This window comes from Macrobrachium nipponense, chromosome 1 (genome assembly GCF_015104395.2).
Source record: "Macrobrachium nipponense isolate FS-2020 chromosome 1, ASM1510439v2, whole genome shotgun sequence".
Lineage (NCBI taxonomy): Eukaryota > Metazoa > Arthropoda > Malacostraca > Decapoda > Palaemonidae > Macrobrachium > Macrobrachium nipponense.
This window is the reverse complement of record NC_087200.1, coordinates 87,502,320-87,515,596: the sequence shown is the minus strand read 5'-3', so window position 1 is coordinate 87,515,596 and position 13,277 is coordinate 87,502,320. Positions and strand designations below refer to the sequence as shown.

Genomic DNA, 13,277 nt, shown 5'->3' with positions numbered 1-13,277 from the left:
TCGGTCAACTTTGACTCAACCGAAATGGTCGAAAAACGTATTTGTAACATAAAAATCTTACAGTCTAGTAATATTCAATCATTTATCTTCACTTTAAAACAAAGTGCAAGTCTCTAGAACAATATTTAGATTTATGGTGAATTTTTGAAAAAAAACTATTTTCTCCCCTCCGCGCGCCGATTCTCGGCCGAAAATCTCTGAAATGCGTAGGTCACATTCTCCTAATATTTGTGCCTTTTCATATTAGGCTTTTTATAGAGTTTTATATATGAAAATGTGCACAAAAACATGCACAATATAACAAAAAATATTTGAAGGTTGTAGCATTTCTCATTTTTGAAATTTTTGCATATAAAAAAAATTTATTAAAAAAATTCGACATTTGGTCAACTTTAACTCGTCCGAAATGGTCGAAAACTGCATTTGTAAGCTAAAACTCTTACAGGCTAGTAATATTCCATCATTTATCTTCACTTTAAAACAAATTCCAAGTCTCTATAACAATATTTCGATTTATGGGGAATTTTTAAGAAAAATATTTTTTTTCGTCCGCGCGTTACGAATTCATGCATCCTTTTGTGATAATATTTTCTCTGTGTTGCTTTTATCGTTTTACAATGTGTTATATACCAAAATGATCGTAATTTAGTGTACATTACAAGGAAAAAAAGTAACTTGTTACCTTTAACCATTTTGCGCACAGCGCGATTTGAATACATTAATTATATGAAATTTTTCGTTTTTTTTGCGCCTATCATATATTGCATTATTTATATATGATAATGATAATTTTTTTTATTTCTGATGGTTGCATACTAAACTTCAGGCAATGACAAAAAAAGGAGCCAAAAATGAACTCTTAATCTTGAAAACTAAGTGAGCTGTGATTTTTTGAAAAAATATTTTTTCCGCTTCTGCGCTCACTCCGAAACCCCTCCGGCACACGGGAGACAATTTTTTATCTACTGCTCCGGCGTTTAAGGGTTAATATACACTTAACCAAGACATTATTAACTTGTTCAAATACTGAAATTATACATATTGATAACTCATTGGTCACGATTATATGTCATACAGACCAATCAAAGCATTATACTAATTCTATATTAGTACTTAATACCAATAATAATTATATACATATGTGCAATCTTATACACTAATCCGGTAGCGGGGTCAATAACAAGCGTTTAGCCCGGTCCGGAAAAAAGTATGGTGGGGAGTGTGAGCGAGTCATGCAGGTAGAAGGGTCATGCAAAGGGAGATAGTCAAAGGAATAGTTGTATTCAAAAGTTTCTAAGGAGAACCGTCAGTCTGTTCTTCGGGAACCACCGCAGTACCAGCTGCCACTGCTGAAAATTTTAGGGCCTGTAATTTTATAAGATAGTGGCGCTTGAACACTGCTGGAGACTTCCAAGTTGTGTACTTTTTTAGGTCTTCAAACTTCATGTTTTGAAAATAATTAGTTGAGGTGGCAACTGCTCGGATATCATGGACATGTGGGACTGAATCCGGATTGGCTTGTTTAATAAAGTAAAGTATCTGTTGCCTAATTCCTCTTAAAGTTATTGTGCCCCCTTTTTCTCTAATAAAAAGAGGGCCCGTTGTTATTTGAGATGTTCTGGTCATAAAGGTTTTAAGTGTATGAACAGGACATAATGATTTATCTTCTGGAAGAGGAATAATTTCCCAAGGAGTCCACCTATTCTGTGGATCCTCATTTTTTGCTAAAAATTGTCTATCTGGTGAAAGTAAAACTTTCCCAGATTGGAGGAATTCCACATGTCCTGGATTTCTAGAAAGGGCTGACAATTCAGAAATTCTAGCTCCAGAGGCCAGAGCTACTAAAAATAATGTTTTTCTTAGTAGTGCTGAATAAGAACAGTTATTATTGTCTAAGTCTGATGCTAGTTTAAGAACATCGTTTAAGAACCATGATATTGATTGGGGACGGTTGACCGGTCTCAAGCGTGCACATGCTTTTGGAATAGAGGAAAAGTATGTGTCTGTTAAATTAATATTGAAACCTATTTGAAAAATCTTTCATAGGGCAGATTTAACTGTGGTAATAGTGCTGGCAGCTAAGCCTTTCTCATGTAATGATCTAAAGAAAGAAATTGTAAGATTCGTATCCATTTCTTGTACATTAATTTCATTCAAAAATATAGCCAGTTTCTTCACTGCGGAATCATACTGTCTAATTGTAGAATCTCGTTTATCCGATTCTACAAATAGAATATTTAATGGATCTATGTTTGCTTCTTTTTGTGCCGCAAACTTCATGAAGTCCATAAAGTTAGGGCATTCAGAATTCTTGAGGAAGCTGACACAGTTTGCGTTTGTACTATCTGTGTTAAGTTCGGGGATGGAATCTTCTGGGGTTTGAGTTTCATCTCCATGATAAGTGGATACCAATTGCTCTTTGGCCAGTTGGGTGCCACTAGTGCCAGCTGGCCTCTGAATGATCGTAGCTTGTGTAGTACCTTCAAGAGGAGGTTCACTGGAGGAAAAAGATAAATTCTCTCCCATTTGTTCCAATCTAGAGACATTGCATCGATCGCGAAGGCATTATTGTCTAAGTTGGGAGCTACATAGCAGGCTAGCTTGTGGTTGGACTCCAAGGCAAAGAGGTCTACCTGGAGTCCCGGAATCTGATTCGTAATCCATTTGAATGAATTGTTGTCCAGTGACCATTCTGATTCTAGTGGGGTCATTCTGGACAGGGAGTCTGTTACTACATTCCTTACTCCTGCCAGATGAATTGCTGACAGATGCCAGTGGTTCTTTTCCGCTAATAGGAATATTGCTATCATTACATGATTCAATTTGTTGGATTTGGACCCTCTTCTGTTTATGCAATGGACGACTGTAAAGCTGTCCGATACGATTCGAATGTGGATCTTCTTGGACGGTTGTAATTTTCTCAATGTCAAGAACTTTGCCATCGCTTCCAATACATTGATGTGGAATTGACGGAATGTTTCTGACCATGTTCCTTGAACTTTCTTGAGGGGTGAATATCCCCCCCAACCGCTCAGGGATGCATCTGTGTGGATGATCAGAGATGGGGGAGGAAATTGTAGCGGAACTGATTTGGATAGGTTCCGTTGTTTCGTCCATGGAATAAGTCTCTTTTTCAGAATATCTGGAATTCTTGAAACTTTGTCTCTGAATTTGAGATTTGCTCTTGATCTCCAAACCTGATTGATATCCTTTAATCTGGTTTTCAATAAAACATCTGTCACTGATGCGAATTGAAGGGAGCCTAGGATCCTCTCCTGTTCCCTTCGAGATGACCGTCTGTTTTTGACAAAGCGTTTTGTAGCTTTTACTATCTCTTTGACCTTCTTGGACGGTAGAGATAGATTGTGTTTCTTCAACACCGATGTCCGGTGTTGGCCCGAGGCGTGCATCTAGCCTCTGATCTATTACTCCACTAACCCTTGCTAACAACTGGTTAGTGAAGGATTCAGGGTCGAATGACTCTTCCGCCGCCCTTGAGACTGACCCTGTACCTTCGGTAGGAGAAGGATTTATGGCAGCAGGCTGAGTGATGGATGATGTCGACGGCTGTGACACCGAAGACAACTCCTTCGCCGCTGGCGGAACAGACTTGCTTTTCTTTAAAGTCTTCTTGACTTTAGGGATAACTGACAGTATTCCTTGTTCTTTAATGGGTTTCGTAAAACACTTAAGGATGGAAGAGAAGTAAGGGAAGGAGAAGGACTGGGATGGGAACTCGCCCCACTTACCTCCCCACCTACCTGTTCCTCCATGACCATGGGCTCGACGTTGATGTTGATCGCCGCTACATCGTCCGTCAATTCCTGCTGCTCCTCCAAGGTGGATGTCGTCTCCTCACGTATAGCTTCGATGAGGGGTTCGGCAATCTCCCTGGGCACCGCCGTTGTTAAAGTGGCGCCCGAAAAAATCATGGCGCATAGGCCAGCATCCAAAACGTAAGGCTGACCTTTAGGCGCGTTTTTGCCGAAACCCCCCACCCATTTGCGAAGGGACACCCTGGTATCATGGAGGGTTGCCTTATCCGCCTGTAAGTTAATCTTCGTTTTAGTGGCGGATTCGTTGAATAATTTATGGATTTGTATTACTATATCCCTTAATATATGTAAGACAATTTCGAAAAGTCCTTACCTGTTCGTTAGTCATGATCAAGACCAGTTCGTAACAGACGGTACAGGCGTCTGGGTGCCAGACCACGTAGTTGTCTAAGGGCATTGCATAATTGGCGTGCGAACGGCACACTACGTGGCTGTACGAATTCCCCAATGATGCGTGGCATCCCTCAGCCTGGCAACGGACCACCTGTAATGTGAAAAAACTCAATGAGTTTTCTTCCCTTTGGTGGTTTGTTGCTAAATTGTCAACGAAATATTTCGTTGCCGAAATATTCCGTCTAGGCATGCAGTCAGGTATTTTCTAGAAAAATCATGCATTTTATTCTATTGGCGAAATATTTCATTGCCGAAACATTCCGGTATCATTGTAGTACTAGTTATTTACAATCTGTAAACTAACTTATAAACTCGTAAGTTTATTATTGGTTATAGTTGTCGAAGAAATATTTCGTCGCCGAAATATTCCGTGGTCGACCTAATACTAATTATAAACAACTAGGTCGTAAAACTCGTAAGTTTTATGGCGTGTTTGTCAGCGGAATATTTCGTTCCCGAAATATTCCGTACTGACGTATATTCTTCAATGCTTCAATTTTTCTAGAAAATGTATTCTTATCTAGGTTGTCGGCGAAATACTTCGTTGCCGAAATATTCCGGTACCGACTTATTATTATTAAGTGGCTTAACTTAATGAGGCTTATAATTGTATACTTATCTAAGTTGTCGGTGTGGTAAAAATAAACCTGTTTCATATTAGTGGTCTATAGCTTTTGTTTACTTTTGTGGTTCCTTGCTAACGTGTCTCGTATTACAGCTGTAGACTCGCCAGATTATGGTACAATGCTTGATTCTTTGTATATGTTACTTATGATGCCCCTTTGTATGTTATATGCTGTGTATATTTCTTGGTTAAACTGTCTTCCATAAGGAGTGTGATTTATGTACCTTCTTAGTTAACTCAAGTGTTTATTTATGTTTATGTCTGTGTTCAACAACGTGTTTTTTTATTTGCAGTGTACTACTGTAGTGGAATTGTTTACTGAATAAAACCTTGATTCTGGTTACACCGGGTTTACTTCAATTTATTCAGTAAAACAATTCAATCGCCATGGAACGGCTTCTACGCCCTCCCCGGTTCGAGGTGGACCCTGACTCTGCCCAGGCCACCAAGGAGTGGACACACTGGCTGAGGACATTTACAAACTTCGTTCAAGCAGTGCAGCTGACTACCCCTACGCTTGACAAACTGGTTCTTCTCACTAACTATGTGGCTCCTAGTGTGTATGACTTTATTTCTGAGTGTGAGACTTATGAGAAGGCTGAAGAGGTTCTGACATCTTTGTACGTGAAACCAAAGAATGAAATATTTGCCAGACATTTACTTGCCACTCGCAGGCAAAACTCAGGTGAGTCCCTGGATCAGTTCCTGCAGGCACTGAAGCTACTTGCTAAGGACTGCCAATTCAAAAGTGTAACTGCGGAGGAAGCGTGTGACAGTTATGTTCGGGATGCCTTCATTAATGGTTTGGTCTCGTGTGCAATACGCCAGCGTCTGTTGGAGAATAGGACACTGAACCTAAATACTGCTTATGAACAGGCCCGCACTCTGGAAATGGCCCAGAAGCATTCAGCCTCCTACTCTTCAGCAGAACCTGTCAATGCTGCTGTGTCAGCAGTGAGTCGAGAGGAGGAATCATCTAGTGCTGAAAATAACAGTGAGTCTGTTTCTGCTGCTACTTCTGGTGCTCGATGTTTTTTTTTGTGGGAACAACCGGCATCCCCGGACTCAGTGTCCTGCTAAAGACGCAGTGTGTTTGTAATGTAAGAAGCAAGGGCATTATGCTAGGGTATGCCGCTCTGTGAAACAGGTGAGTGGCTCTTCTAGCCCAAAATATTCCGCAGCAATGCTATCTTCAATAGTGGGGGCCTCCATTAAGTGTCTTGAAAAATCCATAACACCTCTCAAGCTTAATGGTAGCTCTGTCAGTGCCTTTATTGATACTGGGAGTTCAGACAGCTTTGTGCGTCATGATGTAGTGGACCTAAACAAACTAACTATGTCTCCAGAGCATGGAAAAGTCTCTATGGCTGATGAATCCCTGTCCTCAAACATCTTAGGTCTGTGCACTGTGGACTTGGAGTTGCTAGGAGAGACTTATCACGGTGTTGAACTCAAGGTGTTACAAAGCTTATGTAGTGATGTGATACTAGGGCATGACTTCCTGAGGAAACATTCTGGTCTGGAAATGGATTTTGGAGGAGAAAAACCTCCCTTGAAGATATGTTCACTAGGTGTTGTTAAGGTGACCCCTCCTTTCCTTTTCAAGAACCTGACACCAAATTGTAAACCAGTGGCTAATAAGTCAAGATTATACTCCTTGAGTGACAAGAAGTTCATTGAAGCCGAGACTGAGCGTATGATGTCGGAAGGAATAATAAGGCCTAGTAATTCTCCTTGGAGGGCTCAAGTGCTGGTGACATCAGGGGAGAATCAGAAAAGGAGGATGGTTATAGATTACTCTCGTACCATAAACAGGTTCACCGAGCTTGATGCCTACCCCCTGCCAAATATCGATGAGATGGCGAACAACATTGCACGGTACAAGGTGTTCAGTACCTTAGATCTGAAAGTGCTTACCATCAGGTTGCAATAAGAGAAGAAGAGACCATACACTGCATTTGAAGCTGGGGCAAACTTTATGAGTTCAGTCGCATTCCATTTGGAGTGAAAAATGGAGTAGCAGCTTTTCAACGTGTGCTTGACGAAATCCTTAAGAAAGAAAAAGTAAGAGGTTACTTTTGCTTATGTTGACAATGTTACTGTGTGTGGTGAGACAGAGGAGGAGCATGACCAGAATTTATGGAGGTTTTTGAAGGTGGCTGAGGAGTACAATCTCACTCTAAACCACAACAAGTGTGACTTCAAAGTCAGATCCATTAGATTACTTGGGTATTCAGTAACGGATGGGGAAATCAAACCCGATCCAGGAACGCTTGCAACCACTGTGGAATCTTTCACCCCCTAAAGATGCAGCTTCTCTTCGCATGACCATGGGATTGCTTGCACATTACTCAAGATGGATACCAAAATTTTCGAGAAAATCCGCCCTCTCACACAAGCCAATGGTTTTCCTTTGTCCACTGAAGCACTGCTAGCTCTCGGGAACTTGAAGAAAGACATTGCTAGTGCGGTGGTAACGGCCATTGATCCCTCCTCTCTTTTCACTGTGGAAACGGACGCCTCTGATCATGCGATAGCAGCTACTCTGACGCAGAATGATCGCCCAGTGGCTTTCTTTTCCCGCACTCTCACTCGCAGTGAACAAGGACATATTCCTCAGTGGAAAAGGAAGCTTATGCCATAGTGGAGGCATTGAGGAAGTGGAGACACTACTTAATTGGACACCACTTCAAGCTCATCACTGACCAACGTAGTGTAAAGTTTATGTTTGACTCTAAATCAAACAGTAAAATAAAGAATGACAAAATAGCAAGGTGGCGAGTTGAACTCTCATGTTTTCACTATGACATAGTATACCGTCCAGGAACAGAAAACATACCAGCTGATGCTCTCTCCCGCATCTGTGGTGCCACTACTTCTGATAAACTCCGAGAACTTCATGAAATCCTATGTCACCCTGGGATATCTCGCATGATGCATTTTGTCCGGGGGCGGAATCTACCTTACTCGGTAGAAGAAGTGAGGAAAATTACCACCTCTTGCCAAGTGTGTTTAGAGCTCAAACCTCGATTCATCAAATCCTCGGGACAACTGATCAAAGCAACCCAGCCTTTCGAGAGGTTGAACTTAGATTTCAAAGGCCCAGTTCCCTCTCAATCTAGAAACAAGTACCTCCTCACTGTTGTGGATGAATTTTCAAGGTTCCCGTTTGTTTTCCCTTGTGCAGATATGACCACTAGAACTGTCATCAGTTGTTTGGTGCAACTTTTTGCTTTGTTTGGCATGCCAGCGTACATCCACACTGACAGGGGTGCATGTTTTATGTCTGAAGAGCTGAAGGATTTCCTGATGAAGAAAGGTGTTGCTACCAGTCGCACTACACCTTATAACCCTAAAGGGAATGGTCAGGCTGAAAAATATAACGGAATTATATGGAAAACTCTGACATTAGCCCTTAAGACAAGGAACCTTGATGTGTCTCAGTGGGAAACTGTTCTCCCAGATGCTCTCCATTGTATACGCTCCTTGTTGTGCACTTCCACGAACTGTACTCCTCATGAGCGCCTTTTCCTGCATAGTAGAAGGTCCACCACTGCCAATCGTGTCCTACTTGGCTCATCCAGGAGGGCCTGCTCTCCTGAGACGTCATGTAAGATACAGCAAGAACAACCCCTTAGTGGATGAGGTTGAAATCGTAGAGGCGAACCCCGAGTATGCTCATGTGAAGCTTCCAGATGGTAGGGTGACTACGGTTTCATTAAGACATCTTGCTCCTATGGCTAGTGACAACCGTGAAAGTACAGATGCTGGGGTTCCTGTATCTCAGTCCGAGGTTCCTGAGTAATTGTCGGTTGCAAATGCTCCTCAGGAGATTGCACACGGTCTCTCCCATGTGGATATTGCTTCTCAGCATGACACTCTTCAGGAATCCCGTACAGTCCCTCAACAGGTAGCCTCACCTCCTCCACTTCGAAGGTCAGAGAGAGTGAGGCAACCTCCAAAGTACCTTCAGGATTACTCCAAGTGAACTTAACTGAGAAGGGAAGAATGTGGTAAAAATAAACCTGTTTCATATTAGTGGTCTATAGCTTTTGTTTACTTCTGTGGTTCCTTGCTGACGTGTCTCGTATTACAGCTGTAGACTCGCCAGATTATGGTACAATGCTTGATTCTTTGTATATGTTACTTATGATGCCCCTTTGTATGTTATATGCTTTGTGTATATTCTTGGTTAAACTGTCTTTCATAAGGAGTGTGATTTATGTACCTTCTTAGTTAACTCAAGTGTTTATTTATGTTTATGTCTGTGTTCAACAACGTGTTTTTTTATTTGCAGTGTACTACTGTAGTGGAATTGTTTACTGAATAAAACCTTGATTCTGGTTACACCGGGTTTACTTCAGTCGGCGAAATACTTCGTTGCCAAAATATTCCGGTACCGACCTATTATTATTACTTACAAACTTTAAAGTGTAATAGTATAAATTGAGAATTCCGTTCAGAGGCATGCTTGTAATGATACACCGAACTTCGTCGATGTCGGGGAAAGGACATGGCGTACCTCTATAATTGCCGAAGCTAGGAATAATTCAGTCTGAATTCCGGCAATGCCGAACTTCGAGTACTATTATTCTTCTACCCTGCCTCTAATCATTCCGATAAAAGCATTCTCTGTTCGCCAAGGCTCCAGAGATAATATAGTAAAGATATTATCGAAATAATATCCTTTATTCAATCTATGAGATTAGAGGTTTGTCAGTAAGTGTTCATGTTGCTCGGCTCTACCCCTGATCCAAAGTGGATCCACTCCTAGGCTACGTAGCCTAGATCTTTCGCTGACTGGCCGTGGCTCGTCGCGATTGAAGTGGTCCAACCTGGTCAGGAGGTTATCCAGGTAGGCTATGCACATAATACCATTACTTAGGGTATTTATTAGTCTAAATATAACAATATATCACAAGGTGCATAGGAGTTATCTCTTAATATCTAGTACTAATCTATGTAGCCCATAGTATCACTTAAATTCCCATTCGTAATGGGCAATTTTCCCCGATCGTATCAGCAAAGTCATTTATAGACCTAAATCGCTATAACGAGAAAAACATGCATTTAAGCTTATTAGGCACCCTCAACTCATATTTTGAGGAGCCTGGACTGAAAGCATACTTAAAATAACTTAAATATGATAAAAAACCAAATTGGGGTACTCAACTTCGAAGCAGCAGAAGATTGGGCACTCATAATGAATTTCAATCAGCGTCAAACACAATAGCAAGACAATAGCAAAATTCTTGTACTGAAGCGCACGGCTCTATATACAGGAATGAAGAGTAGCGTGTGGGTAGTAGTAGTAGTGGCGAGCGAAGACGGGTGGTGGGACTTCGTTGTAACGGCTCCCACCAAAGAGAGGGATTTTGAAGGGAGCCTTCTAAATGGCAGAAGACCTGTGGTTTGTGGTAACACAGCGCCCCTTACTATACCGACACCCTTGGGGTGATCGCGCTGGGGGTAGTAACCTCAGCATAACCATGTTAGCTTTTTCTCTGGTATATTATAGTTATTTATACTAGAAAAAGGAGTTACAGGGATTTTTCATCGGCCGACACAGGTTGACACCAGAAAATGTGTCGTGTCTGATTTTCTCTTAGTGAGATGAAATTCTCATGTCAAATGGGGCCCACAGTGTTTGATGTCATCGTGACAGTAGAGAGGTGCTTAGTAGTTGTATCAGCATTGCTTCTCTCTAGATAGGCCCCAGGAGCTAATCTGTGATAATTTTGTTTATTCCTCTGTTAGAGAAGTAAATAATCCATGCAAGAATTGTGAACATGCAACAGCAATTACCTGAAATTTGCTTGTAAATGCTCTGGAACCATAGAATCGAAACCGCAACAAGATGGGAAAGAGTTATTTAAAATAGGATTCAAATTTGTTGCATTCTGATAGTATGCAAGGAAGAAACACTTAGTTTAGTCAAAGTCTGCAAGCTAGTAATTGAATGTAACAAAAGAAATATCGTTCATACTGCTATAAAGATTAATACAGTATCCAATAATGATTTGTATTTCAAAATGTTTGAATGTCTCGGAAAATAAGAATACATACTACAAAAGTAAATCAACAGTAGTATGCCTTTGATTTTGTTATTTAGAATATATACAGCATAAAGCTTTTGATGATCTGCATGGTCCTCCTTGTCAATCTTGTCAAGCTCTCCTCATTATATATTATTTGAGATGAATCTTACCTACTGTTAAAGTTAGCTCATATCTCCATGCCGATAGGCGTGTCGGCATTTAAAACAAAAGAAAAAACGATCGCTTGGCTGACCCGGAAGACTGTCTAGTTTCACCTGTTCTCCACCAAGTGTGTTCGAATGTTTTAGCTCTAGTCAAAATTCTCCTTGCCGCCAGTAGGTATAGGCGTATGTTGGTATTTGGTGAATCTTGGCTGTTTTTCTTCAATCACGGTACTGTAAATTTAATCATCTTAGGATGTCTTCCACCGGAAGCAAGTCAACCAATATTAGGTTATGTAGGAATGATTATTGTGTAACAAGAATGCCTAAATTTGAGATAGATCAACATAATGTTTGTACCAGCTGCAGGGGTACAGAGTGTGATATAGAGATTAGGTGTGAGGAATGCAAAGATTGGCCTAAGGATATTATGCTCAAAAGTAGTAATAGAAATAGGAAAAGAAGGGAAGCAGTTAATTAGGTCAGGGCAAAAAACTACGTTTTCTCCCATTCCTGTTGAGCCTTCGTCTGCTATTACCCCTACTCAAACTACAGTTTTTTCTTATACTATGCCTAATTCTGATAATGATAGTGCTAGCGTTTCCTCTGTAGCTCCGACTTCCACTCCCCTTTTGGTTCAGGAAAAGCGTATCGAGAAACTTGAACAGGATGTAAGTCTTATTTTAGATTCCGTTAAAAGTTTAACTGAATTTATGATAACAAACCGTTCTGAGTCCCTCCATAGGGAACGTTCTTTTTCGCGTTCCCCTTGTAGAGGTAAGGTGTCGGTGCCCTCGGGCGTATGTAGCCCGAGCCTAGGACTGCCCTGCGACAGTTGGAAAAGTCCGCTGCCAGGGAACCGGGTCGGTTCTCGTGGCGATGGGGTTCTGTGCCCTCCGACTCCTACCTCTCCCTTTTCACGCTCTCACGCGCAGTCACGCTTAACGCGTTCGCCGAAAGATCGTTTCGGTAGGCGTAAGTCTTTGCACAATATTTCGACATCGCCTTCATCTAGAGCTAGCAATGAGGTTTCTAGAACCTACAAGAGTAAGAATTTAGATTTATTATTAATAATGATATCCCCGTAGCGGGTTGTTCTAATTCTTTTACATTGACTCAATCAATTGTTGAACTTATTTCATCTGCTTCTACGTCTCATTCTAAATCTTTCTCTGCTATTCCTAGGTCTTCTACTGTAGGAGAGTCTCAGGTGGACTCTGCTGTCTCTCTTTCTCTTCCTTCTATGGTTACAGATTCTGCTGTTCTAAATGCTATTCTAAATGCTTTACTCTCTAAAGATGTGTTGTCTGAGATCGTTTCCAAGCCGCTTGAGACGCATTCGGACGAAGTAGTACAGTTGAGTGTCAACGAATCTTCTCCGACTCTCTTACAAGTTCCATTTTCTTTGCCGACGGGTATCCCCTCTGTTTCGACTTGGCCAACTGGTGTCGACGCTAGTAGACAACTGCAGACTACTTCTCCCAGAGGCTTTTCGCCTATCGAACCAAATTTTTGTCGCGAGGAGTCGGCTGCTGTCATCTCGAATCCGCAACTGCTGGAATATCTCGAGTCGGAAGAGTCTCCTTCGGTCTTTCGCCGCTTAATGGAGCGTTGCGTTTCTCTTTATTCTCATTTGGTGGAGGAAAGAGATTCTGTAGAGACTAGGTCGTTATTGTCTTCCAGCATTTCAACTCCCATTAAGTCTTTGAAGAAACCTAAGCTTTCGCCTTCAATTAGAGGACGTTTTGACGAAATATCTCGTCTGCTGGCGCACAAAGCTTCTGGTAAGTCTGTAAGCTCTAGTATTCCGGGGTTTTTGGAATCGCGCACGATCAGTTATTACGACACAGGCTCGTTGCCGGCGCTGAAACCGTCCTCGGTCGACGATGCTGATTTCCTTGTGTGTCTCGATCCTATGAAAAGACGCACTCTTGAGACGGACAAGTTGCTTTGGTCTAATACAGAGGGAGAGGCTTTGTCCAAGTCTTTGTTTAGAAGTATTGAAGTTTTGTCTTTTGCAGAACTTTCGCTAAGTACTATTGTAGCCTCTCTGCGTCACCTTAAAGACTTTCTGACGCCAGCAGGTATCAAATCTTGGGAAGAGTCTTTAGATTTTTTGTCTTGCCTGGATAAGGCTATTTCAGACGCGGCAGGCAAATTTTCTCATGCTTTCACTAATTCGATCTTGAAGAAAAGAGAACAATTGTGCTCTTATCTTTCGACC

The 13,277-nt window shown here is 41.5% G+C and overlaps 1 protein-coding gene across 3 annotated transcripts in view; it reads left to right on the top strand.

Annotated features, from left to right (window-relative positions):
- Positions 1-13,277, top strand: part of LOC135219438 (uncharacterized) — a 208,948-nt gene that overhangs the window by 177,331 nt on the left and 18,340 nt on the right. Inside the window, exon 8 of one of the 3 annotated variants that reach the window (XM_064256216.1) lies at positions 5,148-6,706. The exons of the other annotated variants lie outside the window; for them this stretch is intronic. Within the exon in view, the coding sequence (XP_064112286.1) occupies positions 5,148-5,180 (33 nt within the window). The 3' untranslated portion in view covers positions 5,181-6,706. Of the gene's footprint in view, positions 1-5,147; positions 6,707-13,277 lie in introns of those variants that run through there. 3 annotated transcript variants of the gene reach the window in all.